Raw genomic sequence first — 23980 nt, 5'->3', positions numbered from 1 at the left:
CGCGGCCGGAACTCCGCCCCCACCTCCCCGCACTTCCCCGCACCTCACAATGGGGCAGCGGATGCGCTGGAAAAATTCATCCGCTGCCCCCGTTGTGCGGCGCAGAGAATGCTAGCGTCGGTAACCTCGGCCCGACGCACTGTGACGGGCCGGGCCCGACGCTAGTGTGAAAGTAGCCTTAATGACCTGTAGAATCATAGAGGCAGGTCAGTTTTAGCAGTTAGTGAACCTAGCAAAAAAGCCAAGCAAAAAACCAGTGTGGGATTGCACTTTTTTTGCAATTTCACTGCACTTGGATTTTTTTCCCCGTTTTCGAGTACACGACATGGTAAAACCAATGTACAACTCATCCTGCAAAAAATAAGCCCTCACATTGCCATATTGACGGAAAAATAAAAAAGTTATGGCTCTGGAAAGAAGGGGAACGAAAAACAAAACGAAAAAAGCTCCAGTCATGAAGGGGTTAAAAATAGTGATGAGTAAATATACTCGTTACTCGAGATTTCGCGAGCACGCTGAATGATTTACATCTGTTAGCCAGCATAAGTACATGTGGGGATTCCCTAGCAACCAGGCAACCCCCACATGTACTTATGCTGGCTAATAGATGTAAATCATTCAGCTTTAGCAAGAAAAACTAAATCTCCGAGCACTAAAAAATACTCGGAGGACACCCGAGCATGCTCGAGAAATCTCGAGTAACGAGTATATTCGCTCATTACTTGTTAAAAACCTTACGTGATACAGACTTTTGGAGCACATATTCATGTTCATCATATCAAAATCTATAAGATACAATAAAATTTTCTCAGGGGACAAGAACTTCCCTGAATTTTGTTGCGCAGTGAGACCTGCGTGCCGTGAGCAGATCCTGGGAGGAAGCAGACCCTGCCGAGAGGAGGAAGGGCACTTGTGCAGGGGTGCTAGCACTGTCCTAACACTGATTGTCTATTCTTGATAAAAAGTTGAGTATAAATGTTTGATATTAACCCCCTCATTCCATATGATGTACTATCCCATCGAGGTGGGGTGGGCCCGTATGCGCTGGTAAGCCTGCAGCCCTGCATGTCAGATCGCTGATCTGACACAGTGCTCTGCAAAGTGTCAGATCGGCGATCTGACCCTATAACATGAGGGCAATGTTATAAAGTAAAAAAAAAATATTCACATGTGTAAAAAAAAAAAAAAAATCCTAAATAAAGAAAAAAATATATATACTGTATATATATTGTTCCCATAAATACATTTATCTAAATAATAAAAAAAGCAATAAAAGTACACATATTTAGTATCACCGCGTCCGTAACGACCCCACCTATAAAACTGTCCCGCTAGTTAACCCCTTCATTGAACGCGGTTAAAAAAAAAAAAACGAGGCAAAAAACAACGCTTTATTATCATACCGCCGCACAAAAAGTGGAATAACACGCGATCAAAAAGACGATATATATATAACCATGGTACCGCTGAAAACGTCATCTTGTCCCGCAAAAATCGAGCCACCATACAGCATCATTAGCGAAAAAATAAAAAAGTTATAGTCCTCAGAATAAAGCGATGCAAAAATAATTTTTATAGTTTTTATCGTATAAAAGTGCCAAAACATAAAAAAAGATATAAATGAGGTATCGCTGTAATCGTACTGACCCAAAGAATAAAATTGCTTTATCACTTTTACCAAACGCGGAATGGTATAAACGCCCCCCCACAAAAAAAATTCATGAATAGCTGGTTTATGGTCATTCTGCCTCACAAAAATCGGAATAAAAAGCGATAAAAAGAATGTCACGTGCCCAAAAATGTTACCAATAAAAACAAGACCTCACATGAATCTGGACCAAAATATGGAAAAATTATAGCTCTCAAAATGTGGAGACGCAAAAACTATTTTTTGCAATAAAAAGCGTCTTTTAGTGTGTGACGGCTGCCAATCATAAAAATCCGCTAAAAAAACGCTATAAATAGTAAATCAAACCCCCCTTCATCACCCCCTTAGGGAAAAATAATAAAATTAAAAAAATGTATTTATTTCCATTTTCCCATTCGGGTTAGGGCTAGGGTTAGGGCTAGGGCTAAGATTAGGGCTAGGGTTAGGATTAGGGTTAGGGGTAGGGTTAAGGCTAGGGTTAGGGCTAGAGTTAGGGTTGGGGCTAGGGTTAGGGTTTCAGTTAGAATTGGGGAGTTTCCACTGTTTAGGCACATCAGGGGCTCTCCAAACGCGACATGGCATCCGATCTCAATTCCAGCCAATTCTGCGTTGAAAAAGTAAAACAGTGCTCCTTCCCTTCTGAGCTCTCCCGTGCGCCCAAACAGGGGTTTACCCCAACATATGGGGTATCATCGTACTTAGGACAAATTGCACAACAACTTTTGGGGTCCAATTTCTCCTGTGACCCTTGGGAAAATACAAAACCGGGGGTTAAAAAATAATTTTTGTGGAAAAAAAAAAGTTTTTTTTATTTTCACGGCTCTGCATTATAAACTGTAGTGAAACACTTGGGGGTTCAAAGTTCTCACAACACATCTAGATAAGTTCCTTTGGGGGCCTAGTTTCCAATATGGGGTCACTTGTGGGGGGTTTCTACTGTTTAGGTACATTAGGGGCTCTGCAAACGCAATGTGACGCCTGCAGACCATTCCATCTAAGTCTGCATTCCAAATGGCGCTCCTTCCCTTCCGAGCTCTGCCATGCGCCCAAATGTTGGCTCCCCCCCACATATGGGGTATCTGCGTACTCAGGACAAATTGGACAACAACTTTTGGTGTCTAATTTCTCCTGTTACCCTTGGGAAAGTACAAAACTGGGGGCTTAAAAATAATTTGTGTGGGAAAAAAATAATTTTTATTTTCACGGCTCTGCGTTATAAACTGTAGTGAAACACTTGAGGGTTCAAAGCCCTCAAAACACATCTAGATAAGTTCCTTAGGGGGTTTACCCCCACATATGGGGTATCAGCATACTCAGGACAAATTGCACAACAACTTTTGGGGTCCAATTTCTTCTCTTACCCTTGGGAAAATAAAAAATTGGGGGCGAAAATATTATTTTTGTGAAAAAATGATTTTTTATTGTTATGGCTCTGCATTATAAACTTCTGTGAAGCACTTGTTGGGTCAAAGTGCTCACCACACATCTAGATAAGTTCCTTGGGGGGTCTACTTTCCAAAATAGTTTAACTTGTGGGGGGTTTCAATGTTTAGGCACATCAGGGGCTCTCCAAACGCAACATGGCGTCCCATCTCAATTCCAGTCAATTTTGCATTGAAAAGTCAAACGGCGCTCCTTCCCTTCCGAGCTCTGCCATGCGCCCAAACAGTGGTTTACCCCCACATATGGGGTATCGGCGTACTCAGGATAAATTGTACAATAACTTTTGGGGTCCATTTTCTCCTGTTACCCTTGGTAAAATAAAACAAATTCGAGCTGAAGTAAATTTTGTGTGAAAAAAAGTTAAATATTCATTTTTATTTATACATTCCAAAAATTCCTGTGAAACACCTGAAGGGTTAATAAACTTCTTGAATGTGGTTTTGAGCACCTTGAGGGGTGCAGTTTTTAGAATGGTGTCACACTTGGTTATTTTCTATCATGTAGACCCCTCAATATGACTTCAAATGAGATGTGGTCCCTTAAAAAAAATGGTGTAAAAATGAGAAATTGCTGGTCAACTTTTAACCCTTATAACTCCCTATCAAAAAAAAAATTTGGTTCCAAAATTGTGCTGATGTAAAGTAGACATGTGGGAAATGTTACTTATTAAGTATTTTGTGTGACATATCTCTGTGATTTAAGGGCATAAAAATTCAAAGTTGGAAAATTGCAAAATTTTCGCCAAATTTCTGTTTTTTTTCACATCTTATCGAAGAAATTTTACCACTATCATGAAGTACAATATATCACGAGAAAACAATGTCAGAATCATCAGGATCAGTTGAAGCGTTCCAGAGTTATAACCTCATAAAGGGACAGTGGTCAGAATTGTAAAAATTGGCCCGGTCATTAACGTGTAAACCACCCTTGGAGCTTAAGGGGTTAAAGCATATTTCACAATTCTCTCAAAATGACTGCTGGAAAACTGTGAGACTTCCCAGACTCCAGTAAAAGTTGCAGTAGAGATGAGTAAATCTCTTGAAGTTCAAATTTGCCAGCCTCTCTGAAGGTTTTTAAAGTTGCCGATTTGCTGGAAAACCTATTTACATCAAGTCACAAGTATTCCAATTGCCCTGATAAGACGTGTTTTACACTCTTAGGCTATGTGCACACATTCAGGATTGTTTGCAGAATTTTCCTGAACAAAACCAGACATTTTCTGCAGGAAATCCGCTTGTGTGTTTTCGCGTTTTTTCCGGAGCTTCCCAATGCAATAATATAGCGGCAAAACCACAAAGAATCTGCAGAATTAATGAACATGCTGCATTTTTTTCCGCAAAGAGTTTTTTCGCCGAAAAAAATGCAGCATATGCACAAAAATTGCGGACTGCATTAAAATGATGGGATGCTTAATATAAGCTTTTATTAGCCTTTTTTCCGCAGAAAACGGCCAAAAAAACGCGAAAAATCTTGACCGTGTGCACATAGCCTTAGGTTTCCTACAGTATGATTGTATACAACTCCTTTCAAACTCTTTAGTGAAAATACAGCCTTCATATTGCCAAAGTGACCTCAACATAAATGGCTATGGGTAAATGGATGGTGGTAACTGTTGTTTAGTGCTGTGCTGTCACACACACCATCTGTACAGTTTCCTCAGTGTTTATGGCTTTCTCTCCCTATCTCTATTTTTAAGCTATGAGATGCAACATTCTCTCACTATACAGATTCTGTTTTTATACAGGCAATGTTAATCCCTCCTATTGGCTGTACTTTTACCATCTGATGAAATATCATTATGTGGAAGCCTGCCAGTCTGCACCTAAGATTATGTGAGCCATTTCTGGCTGATGTAATATTCTGTAATGTGTAAAATCACCACAGCAATTTTAGGTGATACATAGGTATTAAATCTCACATTGTTAAAATTCACTTCAGCAATTTCCTCAAAATTTGGCATACGTTTGAGTTGCATCGAATAGATTCGTTCATCTCTAGTTGCCAAAATCTCACTTGGCAAAACCTCCCAAAACTCATTGATTCTTTTAGATTTCATGTTCTTAGACATTTTAGTAAAGTGGGAAATAATCTATAGAGGGGACAAAGACCGGATCAACAAATTGGCATTGTCGAGTCAGGCCTCCAAAGGAGTGTTACTATGGCCGAAACGTTCTGTTTGTCTATGTTTTGGTACACTGTGTGCAGAATTATTAGGCAAGTTGTATTTTGATCATATGATACTTTTTATACATGTTGTCCTACTCCAAGCTGTTCAGGCTTGAGAGCCAATTACCAATTAAGTAAATCAGGTGACGTGCATCTCTGTAATGAGGAGGGTGTTGTCTAATGACATCAAAGCCCTATATAAGGTGTGCATAATTATTAGGCAACTTCCTTTCCTTTGGCAAAATGGGTCAGAAGAGAGATTTGACGGGCTCTGAAAAGTCCAAAATTGTTAGATGTCTTGCAGAGGGATGCAGCAGTCTTGAAATTGCCAAACTTTTGAAGCGTGACCACCAAACAATCAAGTGTTTCATGGTAAATAGCCAACAGGGTCGCAAGAAGCGTGTTGGGCAAAAAAGGAGCAAAATAACTGCCCATGAATTGAGGAAAATCAAGCGTGAAGATGCCATTTTCCACCAGTTTTGCCATATTTCAGAGCTGCAACGTTACTGGAGTAACAAAAAACACAAGGTGTGCGATTCTCAGGGACTTGGCCAAGGTAAGGAAGGCTGAAAAACGACCACCTTTGAACAAGAAACATAAGATAAAACGTCAAGACTGGGCCAAGAAATATCTTAAGACTGACTTTTCAAAGGTTTTATGGACTGATGAAATGAGAGTGACTCTTGATGGGCCATGGGCTGGATCAGTAAAGGGCAGAGAGCTCCACTCCGACTCAGACGCCAGCAAGGTGGAGGTGGGGTCCTTTTATGGGCTGGTATCATCAAAGATGAACTTGTGGGACCTTTTCGGGTTGAGGATTGAGTGAAGCGCAACTTCCCAGACCTACTGCCAGTTTCTGGAAGACAACTTCTTCAAGCAGTGGTACATGAAGAAGTCTGTATCGTTCAAGAAAAACATGATTTTCATGTAGGACAATGCTCCATCACATGCTTCCAACTACTCCACAGCGTGGCTGGCCAGTAAACGTCTCAAAGAAGAAAAAATAATGACATGGCCCCCTTGTTCACCTGATCTGAACCCCATAGAGAACCTGTGGACCCTCACAAAATGTGAGATCTACAGGGAGGGAAAACAGTACACCTCTCGGAACAGAGTCTGGGAGGCTATGGTGGCTGCTGCACGCAATGTTGATCATAAACAGATCAAGCAACTGACAGAATCTATGGATGGAAGGCTGTTGAGTGTCATAAAGAAAGGTGGCTATATTGGTCACTGATTTTTTTGGGGGGTTGTTTTTGCATGTCAGAAATGTTTATTTCTAAATTTTTTGTGCAGTTATATTGGTTTACCTGGTGAAAAAAAGCAAGTGAGATGGGAATATATTTGGTTTTTATTAAGTTGCCTAATAATTCTGCACAGTAATAATTACCTGCACAAACAGATAGTCTCCTAAGATAGCCAAATCTAAAAAAAAAAACACTCCAACTTCCAAAAATATTAAGCTTTGATATTTACGAGTCTTTTGGATTGATTGAGAACATAGTTGTTGATCAATAATAAAAATAATTCTCTAAAATACAACTTGCCTAATAATTCTGCACACAGTGTAGTCAAGAGTAGAAGAAAATAACATACAAAATGGCTAGTCTCTCGTTTACATAACTATTTGCCTTTTCCATTTTCCAACAGAATAGATTCCAAGGTGCCATCTTTGATTTGATCACAAAACAAGCGTTTGATATAATCATCATGATCCTTATTTGTCTCAACATGGTCACCATGATGGTGGAAACAGACGACCAGACAAAACATACAGAGAATGTCCTGTACTGGGTCAATTTAGTTTTTATTTGCTTTTTTACAACGGAATGTGTATTGAAATTGTGTGCCTTAAGGCATTACTACTTCACCATCGGATGGAACATTTTTGACTTTGTTGTTGTAATTCTTTCTATTGTTGGTAAGTATGTGTTTGTTTAATTTTTATTCTCTTAGCTGAACAGGTCAGTGGAGACCTCTCCATTTAAGTGGTTAGAAGAGCGCCTTTCACCCACTACCCAACAGTGTGATCATAATTGCTATAATGTTGATATTGCAGCCAGTGCCTAATAAAGGTCCCTGTTTCCGTCTTGCTAGTGCTCCTATACCATAGGCAAAATTGCAGGTACAAGACCCGATAGGACTAACAAAAAACTTATAAATTTGAATTTAATAATCTTATAATTGGTACTGCTCTGTCTATCTTTTCTTTATCCAGCCTGGTAAACACCATTAAATATAATTGTTGTTTTTTAGGTTACCGTATATACTCGAGTATAAGCCGACCCGAGTATAAGCCGAGACCCCTAATTTTGCCACAAAAAACTGGGAAAACTTATTGACTCGAGTGTAAGCCTAGGGTGAGAAATGCAGCAGCTACTTGTAAATTTCAAAAATAAAATTAGATACTAATAAAAGTAAAACTAATTGAGACATCAGTAGGTTAAATGCTTTTGAATATCCATATTGAATCAGGAGCCCCATATAATGCTCCATTCAGTTCATGATGTGCCACTTAAGATGCTCCATACAAAATACGACCCATATAATGCTCCATACAGTTCATTATGGCCCATTAAGATGCTCCATATGCAAATGTGCCACATATAATGCTCCATGCAGTTCATTATGGCCCCATAAGATGCTCCATATACAAATATGCCCCATATAATGCTCCATGCAGTTCATTATGGCCCCATAAGATGCTCCATATACAAATATGCCCAATATAATGCTCCATTCAGTTTATGATGTGCCACTTAAGATGCTCCATACAAAATACGCCCCATATAATGCTCCATACAGTTCATTATGGCCCATTAAGATGCTCCATATGCAAATGTGCCACATATAATGCTCCATGCAGTTCATTATGGCCCCATAAGAGTATTCCATATACAAATATGCCCCATATAATGCTCCATGCAGTTCATTATGGCCCCATAAGATGCTCCATATACAAATATGCCCCATATAATGCTCCATGCAGTTCATTATGGCCCCATAAGATGCTCCATATACAAATATGCCCCATATAATGCTCCATGCAGTTCATTATGGCCCCATAAGATTATTCCATATACAAATATGCCCCATATAATGCTCCATGCAGTTCATTATGGCCCCATAAGATGCTCCATATACAAATATGCCCCATATAATGCTCCATGCAGTTCATTATTTGGCCCCATAAGATGCTCCATATACAAATATGCCCCATATAATGCTCCATACAGTTCATTATGGCTCCATATAACATTGTGCCACATATAATGCTGCTGCTGCAATTAAAAAAAAAATGACATACTCACCTCTCGTTGCTGCTCCTCAGCGTCCCGTCTCTCTACAGTGATTGCTCAGGCAGAGGGCGGCGTGCACACTAATACGTCATCGCGCCCTCTGACCTGAACAGTCACTGCAGAGGATGCGGAAGACGGAGCGGCGCCGACGCTGGAACGAGGGACAGGTGAATATGAAATACTCACCCGCTCCTGGAGCGGTCCCTGGAAGCTTCTCCCGGACAGTTGGTTTCCGGCGCCCGCAGCGACTTCCTTTGTCAGCGGTCACTGGTACCGCTCATTACAGTAATGAATATGCGGCTCCACCCCTATGGGAGTGGAGTCCATATTCATTACTTTAATGAGCGGTACCACGTGACCGCTGAACAGAGGAAGAAGGCGCCAGAGACCATGGGACATGCAGGGACCGCGTCAGGAGCAGGTGAGTATGTGACCGTCGTCACTCCCCCTCACCTGCCGACCCTGACTCGAGTATAAGCCGAGAGGGGCACTTTCAGCCCATTTTTTTGGGCTGAAAATCTCGGCTTATACTCGAGTATATACAGTAACTTTTCTCCCAGGAGACATAGAAAAACACAAGTTGAATGTCCCCTAAAATGGAAAGCTATACGTCGTCCTGAAAAATAAAAGCCAACAAAAAGCTCCATTGACTGTAAAAAAGTTACTGGTTTCTTTTTATGGTGATACAAAACAAATTTTAAAAAGTTGTAAAACATAAAAAAAAACTATAAATTTGGTGTCACCGTAATCGTACTGTCTTGTCCAGCAGAACACGAGCCCTAGTACAGCTATGTCAGTGGAAGAATAAAAATGTTTTGGCTCTAGGAAGGAAGGGCTAAAGACAAGTAAATAAAAATGGTTGTAGTTGGAAGGGGATAATGAACTTTTTTTGTATTTTTCTATTCTTGTGTCTTTATTATATGTTGATTATGTTCATCTTCCCAACAGGTATGTTCCTGGCTGATCTGATTGAAAAATACTTTGTCTCCCCAACACTCTTCAGAGTTATCCGTTTGGCTCGCATTGGACGTGTACTTCGCTTAATCAAAGGAGCCAAAGGAATACGAACCCTGCTTTTTGCCTTAATGATGTCATTGCCAGCCTTATTTAACATTGGGCTGCTATTATTTCTCGTTATGTTCATTTTTTCCATATTTGGAATGTCTAACTTTGCCTATGTAAAGAAAGAAGCGGGCATAGATGACATGTTCAACTTTGAGACCTTTGGCAATAGCATGATCTGCTTATTTATGATTACTACCTCTGCCGGCTGGGATGGCTTGTTGTTGCCCCTCTTAAATCGTCCCCCAGATTGTGATCCTAAAAAAGAAAACCCTGGGAGTCCAATGCAAGGTGACTGTGGAAACCCCTCTGTCGGGATATTTTTTTTTGTTAGTTACATAATCATATCCTTCCTCATAGTCGTGAACATGTACATTGCTATCATTCTAGAAAATTTTAGTGTGGCTACGGAAGAGAGTGCAGATCCTTTGAGTGAGGATGATTTTGAAACATTTTATGAAATTTGGGAGAAATTTGACCCCGATGCCACTCAATTCATACAATTTAGCAAACTCCCAGATTTTGCAGATGCTTTGGAGCATCCGCTGAGAGTCCCCAAGCCAAACACTATAGAACTAATTGCCATGGATTTGCCTATGGTGAGTGGTGACAGAATTCATTGTCTGGACATCCTTTTTGCCTTCACCAAACGTGTACTTGGAGAAAGCGGCGAGCTTGATATATTGCGTCAGCAGATGGAAGAGCGCTTTGTAGCTTCCAACCCTTCAAAAGTGTCTTACGAGCCCATCACTACTACGCTCAGACGCAAACAAGAGGATGTTTCAGCCGTTGTTATACAGCAGGCCTACAGACGACATTTATCAAAACGAGGATTTGTTTGTAGAAAGCCTTCTTCTACCAAAATGGAGAATGGAGGAACAAATATGGAAAGGAAAGAAGGCACCCCTTCTACGGCCTCACTGCCGTCATATGACAGTGTAACTAAACCTGAAAAGGAAAAACAAGAAAGAATACAAGAAGCAATTAGAGAAAGAGCAAAAAAACAAAAGTATGTCAGGGAATCCAAGTGTTGAGAACAAATCTTAACGTTTCAAATTTGCAAGCAAAGATTGTTTACAAATTTAATAAATCTATCAATGCAGATCAGCTATGGAGACACTTACCTAAAGATCAATACCAAACAATCTGCTTATTGTGACATTGTTGCATTTTACTGTATGGCAGTGATGCACCACCTGGTTAAAAGACTATTACAAGGATGTTCTGTTGTTGGGCAGGTGGATACTGCATGTCTCCCATCAATCAATGCAACTTAGGAGAAACAACCAGAGCTGAAAGGAATTGTCCAATTCCAGATCAGCCAAATGGAGTTTATTTTCTCATATTATTATGATTATTCTTATTATTACTATGAAAACGAAAAAAAAAAGCACCACTTAGGGGTTTGATTATTCATGCAAAACTATATTTGCATCGTTACATTAGTCAAGCAGCAAAACAAGACAAAAAAATATCTGGCTAAAAAATAATGATAAAAAATTTGTAAAAAAAAAAAAAAAAAAATCACAAAAAAAATACCTAAACATTATGCCCATGCTGCATAATTGTCACAGTTTATTTGATATATCTGCATAATTTTTTCTACATGGGCTTCATGTGATTCGGGAGATGGGAAAATCAGGTTATTCTTCAGTCTGAGGGGCATTTGCTCAGGCCGATTCCAAAACAAAAATTAAATTGTGCTCGTTCAATGCATAGAAATGACTTGCATGATGGCATGCTGTGATCAGGAATCATGCATGAAGACTCATAAAACACGAAACATCAGTACTCTGTCCACTGCAGTGGCTAAGCCATAAGTTTGAGGCACACCACTGAATACTGAACACTGTATCTGGAGGCAACCTAGTATATATATATACCCTTCACCAATATTTACCAAATCTTCAATCTTTTACACGTCATGGTTAGGGATTAAAGCTAGACAGAACAATTTGTGTATGTTTATTCAAATTCTTTACAAATTATGTCACTTTTGCACATATTACATACAAATGAAAACTACTAGTTGCTGCTTGAGGTTTCCTTTCCTGGGGTAATATAAATAGTAAAAAAAAAAGAAAAAAAAGATGAGACTTTAGCTTCTAATACTATGTCACTGTAAACCAAAATCTAGGGCTTATGAAATTCTGCTTTTGTATTTTGCAATGTTTTTAGTCTCCATTCTACAAAGGGCATATATAGCAGAAGCAAAACTGCAATATTTAGAGAAGCCTTTAAGTGGCAGAATTATGTCGGTTTGCATTGGGTGGCTTTACTTGATCTCAGCAGGTTTTGTGAAGAAGGTCATTTTGTTTCTCTTGGGACAAGTCACAGCTTAGCACTTTATATGGCATGTATTCTCACTGTTTTTGTCATAACACTTATTTCTTTATTTTTTAATAAATAATGATCTGGTACCATCGTCATCATGGCAACAATGGCCATTGAATTTTAGAATAAATGGAAATTATGATGGCTTTTACTTAACAAAGTCTCACTGTGCATTATAAAAAAAAATGCACCCCACACCGGTACTGCACTGAGACACTTTTGCCGCCAATCGTGCAAGCCTTCCTCACTCATTGTTTGCATCGTCACCCGAGTGGACATGATCTGTATGTACATTGACCTTGGCTAGGAATGTTTGAGACTGATGTAGCTCATAACGTGTTTTGTGGTTTTTTTGTTTTTTTTAAGGAACGTTTGTCCTTTCGGCATATGTCTTTTACACTTTTGGAAAAATTATTTCTTTAATTTTTCATTCCTGGTTAATGTTTTTGGAGAGAACACCTCGCTGGTGCTGCAGTAACATTATGCAAAAAAAAGCATGCTGTATTCTGTTTACTAGCTGATGCTGCTAAGAAGTTTTTTTGGTGTAAATGTAGGATATGAAGAAAAGACATTCTTGGTGTGGACCAAAAAAAATGCCTGATATTTAACCGACTCGCAGAATGCATGAGATGTCATGTCGTCCATTGCCATTTGGTATCAGACCATATTATGTTCTCCATTATATTGTATTTCACCTGAAAATCATTACCTCTGTGCCAAGTGGAACTCAATTTCCAAAGCAGTGGCCTGAGAGAAGCTGGTTAGCATGGAAAGCGGGAATCTAGACAAAAGAACGATTTATAACTTGATATAGCATTTTTTTTCCATTTACAGCTACGATCGGATGTATTATAATAAACCAATGCCATACATGTGTACAGGCTATGTTGTAAACAGCACAAGAAGCTGAAAAGTGTGAAGAGGATACTATAAATGCTGTAAAATATCATTATTTTATTGACCTGGTTTTTTTTTGTAAATACGAACAAAAATGACAAATTAAATAGAATGGCTTCTGGCTTATGCCATTGTCATCTTTATGTTTTATTTTATATTTCTTTTATACAATGTCAGATGCTTCAACTTGAAATGTATATCCCTGAAGTCACAACACAAACTATATTACGAGTCGTCTTTTCTCATTCCCGTGTGCAATAAATTCTGACCACTTCTATGCAACATTTGGCTAATGTTCATATAAATATATTATGCTGTGAGAAGCCAAGATGTTTTATATAGCCACTTGCAACAAATTTCTGAGGCTGGTGATATCACACAACGCTACATTTTACAGTCTTTCCGAATGGTTTCTTTTCATCAATTTGTGCGTTTGTATATCTATCTATCTATGAATTGAAATATTGTTCTTCAGATATCTAGCAAATGATTCTCTAGTTAGTCAACAAGCTCACAATTTTTTCTTCATTTTAGGAACACATCACCAAAGCGAATGCCAAATGCTAGTTCTCTTTATTTGGGGTATAGGTAGCAGAGGGAATCCATCACCAGCAGAAACCTGGCAGTAATGAGGCACTGATAAATCTCGTGTCTTACATTTTGTATGTCTTTAATTTGGGCAACGGGAAGAGGTGATGAAAAATGAAGCTTCACGAAATAAAAAAAGACAAGTACCAATGTGCTGTGTAGTCTGTGATGCAGTGTTTCTCTGAAACTCAAAGGCCAAGAACAAGATAGGATAGGATATGCTTATGTTTCTGACACGTAGCATAAAGCTGGAGACAAAAACAATCTCGAATATTCTAAGTTATTTCAATGACTGGCTTCAATAAATGGTAAAAAAAAACTAAAGTTTACAAGTGAGCGCTAGTAAAATAGTCAGAAGGGCAACAATGCCTAACACTGACACCTCCAAGCAATATTTGGTATTGATGGAACAGTCCCATTTTTTTATGTCATTCAACCATTCCAAATTCTGTAGCCGCTGTGTGGCCATGGTCCCATGACGGTTGTCCATGCAAAGTCTTGTTACGTTGTAAGCCTTTTTCTACAAATACATGTTCTGGAGCATTACTTAAATATATATCATGTACTTACCTTGCCCTTTCTGACCCAAAAATTGCTAGCCCTCCCATTTAAAGTATATGTCTAAGAACAACCTGAGGAAACTAAAACTATGCTAAACTTATTGTGTCACTAACATAAAGCAGTTGACCGGTCACCATAACATGTATGGAACTTTAACTGCTCACTTTGTCCATATTATTTCATGATATAAAACACAGTTCGATCGGACCCGGGAAACAAATTTTTGCCTATTTTTTTCTCTTTTTCTTTCTTTAATATTGTTGAGGCAAAGTGTTAAGCAATGTATGCGGACACTATTAAATCTAAGGTTGTGTTAGCAAAATGCATGGTGGTTAATGTTCATTTTACCCAAACTTGATTTACAAAAGGAATAACTACTACCACAAGCCAAAAGGAAAATAAATATTAGTCTTTTTATTGTACAAGAAAAGGGTGTCTGTTGTGTGCCTTTTTCATGCTCTTCAGTGTCTCATTACTCTGTGTAGCTACACCAGTTCTTCAAAATTAATTTTTTCCCCAAATACAATTCTACAAATTTTAGAAATTACAATACGAAGGCCTTCTAGAGATTCCTTGTTGATTTTTTCTGTGCATGTAATCAGTTCGGAAGAAAGATGAGGCGGGTATAATTCAATGTCTTGATTAATAAAGTCTGGTAAATAATGCAAAAATAAATTTCTAAGCAACCCAATGAGGAATAGTGGTGATGTTCGTTCACAAACATGAATTACTGTCATCTTTATTAATAATGGGAAACAAGTTTTAGATCAAACCTCTACGTTTCCATTTTGTTATACTATAAGTAGGGGTTCTCACTTTTTAACATTTGTAAAATTGTTGTTTCAACAAATGTTGCAGTAATTAATAGTGAATTTAAAAATCTTTATAATATTTCTTTTTTAGAGAGACACTTATAAAACACTCTCTTCCTCTTCACCTGATCACTTCTAAAAACAGTTAAAATCCATTTTTATACAGGAGCTGGACACTAAAGGGGTCATTCGGTATGTAAATGTAGACTTATGAATCCTGACAAATTGGAGTATACATTTGCCAGTGAGATCAAGTGGTCACATACAGTGAAGGAAATAAGTATTTGATCTCTTGCTGATTTTGTAAGTTTGCCCACTGACAAAGACATGAACAATCTATAATTTTAAGGTAGGTTAATCTTAACATTTAGAGATAGAATATCAAAAATAAAATCCCGAAAATCACATTGTATATATTATATACATTTATTTGCATTTTGCAGTGAGAAATAAGTATTTGATCCCTGTTGCAAACAAGACTTAATACTTGGTGGCAAAACCCTTGTTGGAAAGCACAGCAGTTAGACGTTTTTTGTAGTTGATGAGGTTTGTGCACGTCAGGAGGAATTTTGATCCACTCCTCTTTGCAGATCATCTCTAAATCATTAAAGTTTTGAGGCTGTCGCTTGGCAACTCAGAGCTTCAACTCCCTCCATAAGTTTTCTATGGGATTAAGGTCTGGAGACTGGCTAGGCCACTAAATGACCTTAGTCCCATATGACGTACTATCCCGTCAAGGTGACCTGGGACTTAATTCCCAGTGACGGGATAGTACGTCATATGCGATCGGCCGCGCTCACGGGGGGAGCGCGGCCGATCACGGCCAGGTGTCACCTGACGAATATGGGGTCACTTATGGGGGTTTCTACTGTTTGGGTACATCAGGGGCTCTGCAAATGCAAACGTGACGCCTGCAGACCAATCCATCTAAGTCTGCATTCCAAATGGCGCTCCTTCCCTTTCGAGCTCTGTCATGCGCCCAAACGGTGGTTCCCCCCCACATATGGGGTATCAGCGTACTCAGGACAAATTGGACAACAACTTTTGGTGTCCAATTTCAACTGTTACCCTTGGAAAAATACAAAACTGGGGGCTAAAAAATAATTTTTGTGGAAATTTTTTTTTTCACGGCTCTGCGTTATAAACTGTAGTGAAACACTTGGGGGTTCAAAGTTCTCACAACACATTTAGATAAGTTCCTTGGGAGGTCTAGTTTCCAATATGGGGTCACTTGTGGGGGGTTTCTACTGTTTGGGTACATCAGGGGCTCTGCAAATGCAACGTGACACCTGCAGACCAATCCATCTAAGTCTGCATTCCAAATGGCGCTCCTTCCCTTTCGAGCTCTGTCATGCGCCCAAACGGTGGTTCCCCCCCACATATGGGGTATCAGCGTACTCAGGACAAATTGGACAACAACTTTTGGGGTCCAATTTCAACTGTTACCCTTGGAAAAATACAAAACTGGGGGCTAAAAAATAATTTTTGTGGAAATTTTTTTTTTCACGGCTCTGCGTTATAAACTGTAGTGAAACACTTGGGGGTTCAAAGTTCTCACAACACATTTAGATAAGTTCCTTGGGAGGTCTAGTTTCCAATATGGGGTCACTTGTGGGGGGTTTCTACTGTTTGGGTACATCAGGGGCTCTGCAAATGCAACGTGACGCCTGCAGACCAATCCATCTAAATCTGCATTCCAAATGGCGCTCCTTCCCTTTCGAGCTCTGTCATGCGCCCAAACGGTGGTTATTCCCCAGATATCGGGTATCAGCGTACTCAGGACAAATTGGACAACAACTTTTGGGGTCCAATTTATCCTGTTACCTTTGTGAAAATACAAAACTGGGGGCTAAAAAATCATTTTTGTGAAAAAAAAAGAATTATTTTCACGGCTCTGCGTTATAACCTGTAGTGAAACACTGGGGGGTTCAAAGCTCTGAAAACACATCTAGATAAGTTCCTTAGGGGGTCTACTTTCCAAAATGGTGTCACTTGTGGGGGGTTTTAATGTTTAAGCACATCAGGGGCTCTCCAAACGCGACATAGTGTCCCATCTCAATTCCAGTCAATTTTGCATTGAAAAGTCAAACGGCGCTCCTTCCCTTCTGAGCTCTACCATGCGCCCAAACAGTCGTTTACCCCCACATATCGGGTATCAGCGTACTCAGGACAAATTGCACAACTTTTGGGGTCCAATTTCTTCTCTTACCCTTGGGAAAATAAAAAATTGGGGCGAAAAGATCATTTTTGTGAAAAAATATTATTTTTTATTTTTACGGCTCTGCCTTATAAACTTCTGTGAAGCACTTGGTGGGTCAAAGTGCTCACCACACATCTAGATAAGGTACTTAGGGGGTCTACTTTCCAAAATGGTGTCACTTGTGGGGGGTTTCATTGTTTAGGCCCATCAGGGGTTCTCCAAACGCAACATGGCGTCCCATCTCAATTCCAGTCAATTTTGCATTGAAAAGTCAAATGGCGTTCCTTACCTTCTGAGCTCTGCCATGCGCCCAAACAGTGGTTTACCCCTGTTATCAGCGTACTCAGGACAAATTGTAACAACAACTTTTGGGGTCCATTTTCTCCTGTTACCCTTGGTAAAATAAAACAAATTGGAGCTGAAATAAATTTTTTGTGAAAAAAGTTAAATGTTCATTTTTATTTAAACATTCCAAAAATTCCTGTGAAACACCTGAAGGGTTAATAAACTTCTTGAATGTGGTTTTGAGCACCTTGAGGGGTGCAGTTTTTAGAATGGTGTCACACTTGGGTATTTTCTATCATATAGACCCCTCAAAATGACTCCAAATGTGATGTGGTCCCCCAAAAAATGGTGTTGTAAAAATGAGAAATTGCTGGTCAACTTGTAACCCTTATAACTCCCTAACAAAAAAAAAATTTTGGTTCCAAAATTGTGCTGATGTAAAGTAGACATGTGAGTAATGTTACTTATTAAGTATTTTATGTGACATATCTCTGTGATTTAAGGGCATAAAAATTCAAAGTTAGAAAATTTCAAAATTTTCGCCAAATTTCCGTTTTTTTTCACAAGTAAACGCAAGTTATATTGAATAAATTTTACCTATATCATGAAGTACAATATGTCACGAGAAAACAGTGTCAGAATCGCCAAGATCTGTTGAAGTGTTCCAGAGTTATAACCTCATAAAGGGACAGTGGTCAGAATTGTAAAAATTGGCCCGGTCATTAACGTGCAAACTACCCTCGGGGCTTAAGGGGTTAATGTGCTTCTTTTTGAGCCACTCCTTTGTTGCCTTGGCTGTATGTTTTGGGTCATTGTCTTACTGGAAGACCCGGCCACGACCCATTTTTAATGTCCTGGCGGGGGTAGGAGGTTGTCACTCAGGATTTACGGTACATGGCTCCATCCATTCTCCAATTGATGTGGTGAAGTAGTCCTGTGCCCTTAGCAGAGAAACATCCCCAAAACAATGTTTCCACCTCCATGTTTGACAGTGGGGATGGTACTCTTTGGGCCATAGGCAGCATTTCTCTTCCTCCAAACACGGCAAGTTTAGCTAATGCCAAAGAGCTCAATTTTTGTCTCATCTGACCACAGCACCTCTCCCAATCACTCACAGAATCATCCAGGTGTTCATTGGCAAACTTCAGATGTGCCTGCACATGTGACTTCTTGAGCAGGGCGACCTTGTGGGCACTGCAGTATTTTAAACCTTTATGGCGTAATATGCTACCAATTGTTTTCTTGGTGACTGTGGTCTCAGCTGCTATGAGATCATTAACAAGTTCCCCCGTGTAGTTTTAGACTGATCTCTCACCTTCCTCATGATCAAGGATACCCCACGAGGTGAGATTTTGCATGGTGCCCCAGATTGATGTCGATTGACAGTCATTTTGTATTTCTTCAATTTTCTTACTATTGCACCAACAGTTGTCTCCTTCTCACCCAGCGTCTTACTTATGGTTTTGTAGCCCATTCCAACTTTGTGCAGGTCTATGATCTTGTCACTGACATCCTTATAAAGCTCTTTGGTCTTGCCCATGTTGTAAAGGTTAGAATCTAACTGATTGAGTCTGTGGACAGGAGTCTTTTATAAAGGTGCCTATGTAAGACAGCTGTCTTTAATTCAGGTAACAAGTTGATTAGGAGCATCTAACTAGTCTGTAAGAGCCAGAACTCTTAATGGTTAGTAGGGGGATCAAATACTTATTTCTCTCTGCAAAATGTAAATAAATGTATATAATTTATACAATGTGATTTTCTGGATTTTATTTTTGATATTCTATCTCTCAATGTTAAAATTAACCTACCCTTAAAATTATAGACTGTTCATGTCTTTGTCAGTGGGCAAACTTACAAAATCAGCAAGGGATCAAATAATCATTTCCTTCACTATATCTGTAAGTAGGCTGCTTGCATACATGTCGCTTACCAATTAGACATTCTTGGCTTGTCTAAATTCAATTGTATTGAAAGAAGCCATTCACATCTAGTTATAATATAGTCGAAAGTATGCATACTGACAGACACATGACCACCCACTTTCACCAGCAATATCAGTGAATGCTGCTGAATCCTTACTGAATGTGACTGAGTGCTGTCAAGATTCAGAAGTCCGCAGTCACAAAGAGTGACTGCAGACTTTTATCAAAACACCAGATGAACACTTTACATTTACTGAGGGATCAGGTTACATGCTGCCCATTGAAGTCTATGCAGGGAGGACTAGGGAGCTCCTTGCAAGCAATAGGGATAGATAGACCCAAACAGACCTGCTGCTGCTAATTATTAAGTATTTTAGTACTTATTTCTCGTTGACAGTGCTAGATTTACAACTACGCTTCTCTATTCCTCTGTTTATTGTCTTCCATGCTCTAGAGTAGGCTACCGAGATCGGAGATCAGGATGTCATATCAACTTATTTGTGCTGTGTATGGGAGATATCATTGTTGAGACCTGTGTCAGCACATAAAATCTCCTAAAACAACAGAAATACAGAGGACTCGTTAAAAGATGAAAACTAACCAGTTTTTCCTTTCCCATTGCTCCTCTGATTATTTTTTTGGTTGTTTTTTTTTTCTTTTTTAAATTACATCCCCATATGTTTCCAGAGATTTGGACCTTTTTATTTAGTGCTAATTTTATTGTCTTTACATGCGGGCATTACTCACAGGATTGTCTGGGGCATGTCTTTATTCTGCTCTGCAGTCTTACCTAGTGTGCTAAATAAAAGGCCCAAATGCCTAGAGAGAGCCGTATTAAAAAAAATTTAAAATTAAAAATCAGATTGCTCAGAACAGCCGTAATAAAATAATAGCAAAAACTGGACTATTTTGGCCTGGTGACAAATATTCTTTAAGTCTATAGCAGGTCATGCTGAAGAAAGATTCACAAAACAATCTAGAGTGAAGACAATATAAATATTCATAGTCGTTTTCAAGATGCTATGGATAAGAAAATAAAATTAATAATAGTTTTGGGAATATTTGTAATGTGCACTGACATATCGAATAGAGGTATATTAAATAGGAATATTAAACCTTGGTTTAAAATAATCTAAAACCCCAGACAGACTTGCAAGGTTTCTTAAAAGAAAACCCATGCATTTTAAATTGATTTTTTTTTTCTCCCAGTATTACTAAAGACATCAAAAATAGGCTTCTTTCACACATTTTTTGAGGTCAGAATTTCCATTTTAGGCTGGCAAATTCTTCAAGCATATACTGTGGACAAAAGTATTGGAGCACCTACACATTATACTTTCTATTATTACTGCCCATTCCAAATCCATATGCATTAATATAGATTTAGTCTCCCATTTGCAGCTATATCACTTCCACTCTTCTGGGAAGGCTTTTGTAGTGCGTCTGGATTAGAGGGTCTGGCATGCAATCTCCATTTTCGTTCAGCCAACTCTGTGTGGGCTAGAATCCTAACTCACCCAACCGTGCCTTTATGGATATTGGTTTGCACACAGTCATGCTGAAAGATTTCCCTTTGCTGGAGCTAAGGTGCCTAAGCCAACTCCTGAAAAACAACCCAATAGTGTTTTCCCTTCACCACCAAACTTTACAGTTGACACAACTAAGTCATACAGGTAAGGTTCTGACATTCTCCATTTTTCTGACTCTTCCATCATATTGTCAGACAGACTAGTGTGATTTTTCACACCACAGTTTCAACTGCTCTAGAGGCCAAAGGCCACATGCTTTACACCACTCAATCTGACGCTTGACATTGTGCTTGGTGACATAAGGCTTGCATGTAGTTTCTCAGCCATGGATACCCATGCTATAAAATTCCCAGCACACAATTTTTGTGCTGATGTTATCACTGGAACTGTGCCGTTATTGAGTCATAAGAGCATTGGTGACTTTTATTCAATAAAAGGTATAGGGTAATCACCGCGCTAATTACATGGGGCTAGGAAAGAAATCAGCTGTAATTACTGCTTGAACTACTAATATATAACCACTAGGGGTAATCAATAGGGTAACTTGGCACTTGCATGTGCTGTTGGTGGCGGTATAGCGTGACGACCGTCCAAGGAAAAAATCTGCACCAGAGTGGAGTTTGCGCTGCAGTAGATGGTGTGGCATGCAGCGAACCCCTGGTTGAACCACTAATATAGAACCACTAGAGGTAATTAATAGTGTTACTTGGCACTTACTTGTGCTATCGGTGGTGGTATAGCGTGCCTAGTGTCCAAAGAAAAAGGTCTTTACCAAAATGCAGTTTTCGCTGCTGTAGATGGTGTGGCAAGCAGCGGACCCCACGTGGCAGGATGTAAGTGTGCCAGAGTATAGAGGGTGTGGGACCGTCCTCCCGTGAGGATGATCCTCCTGACTGTGCAGGGAGAGACGCCGACTGCTGGCATGCTCTGGCCAGTAACGATGCCAAGGCTGTGGCAAAGCGAGCTGGAGGCGTGTGTCGGGGCTGCTGGACGGGTGTGCGAAGGGGTTAAAATTGCCCACGCATTTCGAAGGATGCAGTCCATCAGGGCTATGACTCCCACGGATGGCCAGGCCTTGTATACCGACTCCAGCCTATCTCTTCATTTAGTGTCATGGACAGTATACCACGTGGATTATCAACATAACTATGCACATATGATTCAGTGTGTTAAATGGGAGACTAAAGTTTGTGAGTTTGTGCCCTTATTAGATACATATCAGCACCAATTATATAGTAAATGGCATATTGTGTGCATGCGAAGAAAGAGAATGTTTTTTCACAGTCCATATTCATTGTGCTTTATATTTTGTGGTGTAGACAATAGCATAGTGATGGATCCATTCCATATACCGGGCTGCATGATGATTGCCGTCTCTATTGTGCATGATGTAGATAGACATTTACAATAGTGGAAGTTTGTAACGAAAATAAATTAGTTTAAAAGGCAATATTTTATTGATATCTAATAAAACACTTAAAGTTTAATTGTACATGTCTAGGGAAAACATATATATATATTTAATACTAAAAAGCACATGTAGCACATACAATTGGACTATTATAAAACACATGAAATCAAATTAATAAGGGAGTATTGGGAATTATATATATATATATATATATATATATATATATATATATATATATATCTGTTAGTAAAAATCCTCCTTAAAGTGATATAAAAATAGCCAAAATATGGCAATACAAGAGGTCTAAATATGGTTAAAAAAAGTTAGGACCCAAACGATTTTAAAAAACAGAAATATAATGTGTGTCGTATGTGTTCACATTGCGGCCAATTAATATTTCCGTCTATGGGTGTGGATGCTTCCATTAATTGGTGGAAATGTTAAAATGCATATAATTCAATTTAATTTTTTAATCCTTTTGGGGTTAGGCTGTCTAAGTGTGAAAATCCATTTGGACTCAATCCTTGACATGAGTTTCAGAAAATCGCCACCCCTAGGATTTTGACGGACCAATTGAATAACTCAAAATGAAACACCCTTGAGCAAGAATGGTTGTGTTTCTCTAAAAAATGACGGGATATGGGGTGCCCTTTAAAACCCTTACTGATGTTGTCTAGATGTTCCTTAATCCTATCTGTTAGACGCCTCTTAGTTCGACCTATATATATTTAGTCGGGCATTTAAGTACATAGATGACCCCTGTGGATGGACAGGAAATGACACTTTTAATATGAAACTCCTTTAGTTTGTTGGTGTCCATAAAAATGATCTGGAGTATCTTTTTGGAAGATGTGCGTTTACAGCATTATCCACATGGCATAAACCCCATTCTCCTAGATACGGTTTTTAGGGTAATGCTAGAAGGGGCTAGGAGTAGATCTAAGTTTTGGGCCTTTGTATACACAAATCTAGGATTAGTTGGTAATAGGTCCCCAATACTCTTATCCCCCTGCAAAATTGGCCAATGTTTGTGGATGATATTGGTGAATTTGTTGTGCCCAGAATGAAATTGTGTTATTATGGGTAGTCGATTAATTTGTTGATGGAGATTGGGTGGATTAGGGTTAGGTTGAGTTTTATGTATCAACGTTTCCCTGGGTATATAATCCACTTCTTGTCTAGCTTTATCCAAAGCTGGTAAATGGTAACCCTTTTCCTCAAACTGCTTCTTGAGGTGTTTAGTTTCTATATGATAATCCTCGATGTTCGTACAGTTTCTCCTAATCCTCTTGTATTGGCCTTTGGGGATGTTTGTAAGCCATATTGGTAAATGGAAGCTAGTGATATGTATAAAGCTATTCGAGTCGACATCCTTACGGTAGCATTTAGTTATTAGCTTGTTGTTTTCCACACAGTTAAGTCCAGGAAATTTACACTAGTGCTACTGGTGGTAGGCGTCAACTCCAGGCCAAAGTTGTTAGTGTTCAAGCCTGAAATGAACAAATGTAAGTCGACTAGTGTCCCCTCCCAAATAAATAAAATGTCGTGACCACTCAGAACAGGAAGAGTTTCCGCACCGGGACAATGGAGATGCAGCGACGGAGGGGTGAGCCATGCATACAACGATGGGACGGGACCAGGGGAGCCATGCATACAACAATGGGACTGGGGGAACTGTTGTGATTCGGTTCGTGGGCTCCCCCGGTGGTCTCTTGTGGTACTGGTGTCCTGCAAGCTTTGCCTTCTCAGTTCACCTGTTCCTATCAGGATGTGGAAGTATCCTATTTAACCTTGCTCCTCAGTCATTCTAATGCTGGCCATCA

General features: G+C 39.3%; 1 protein-coding gene across 5 annotated transcripts in view; it reads left to right on the top strand.

The window, feature by feature from the left end:
• Positions 1 to 12975, top strand: part of SCN8A (sodium voltage-gated channel alpha subunit 8) — a 346005-nt gene extending 333030 nt beyond the window's left edge. For all 5 annotated transcript variants that reach the window (XM_077297856.1, XM_077297855.1, XM_077297858.1 and 2 more), the window contains exons 26-27: positions 6908 to 7178; positions 9505 to 12975. In XM_077297856.1, coding sequence (XP_077153971.1) covers positions 6908 to 7178; positions 9505 to 10652 — 1419 coding nt within the window. In that variant the 3' untranslated portion in view covers positions 10653 to 12975. The remainder of the gene's footprint in view (positions 1 to 6907; positions 7179 to 9504) is intronic.
• Positions 12976 to 23980: the final 11005 nt, after the last annotated feature.

This window comes from Ranitomeya variabilis, chromosome 3 (genome assembly GCF_051348905.1).
Source record: "Ranitomeya variabilis isolate aRanVar5 chromosome 3, aRanVar5.hap1, whole genome shotgun sequence".
Taxonomy (NCBI): Eukaryota; Metazoa; Chordata; class Amphibia; order Anura; family Dendrobatidae; genus Ranitomeya; species Ranitomeya variabilis.
The sequence above is the reverse complement of the archived record's forward strand: the minus strand, read 5'-3'. Positions and strand labels throughout refer to the sequence as shown.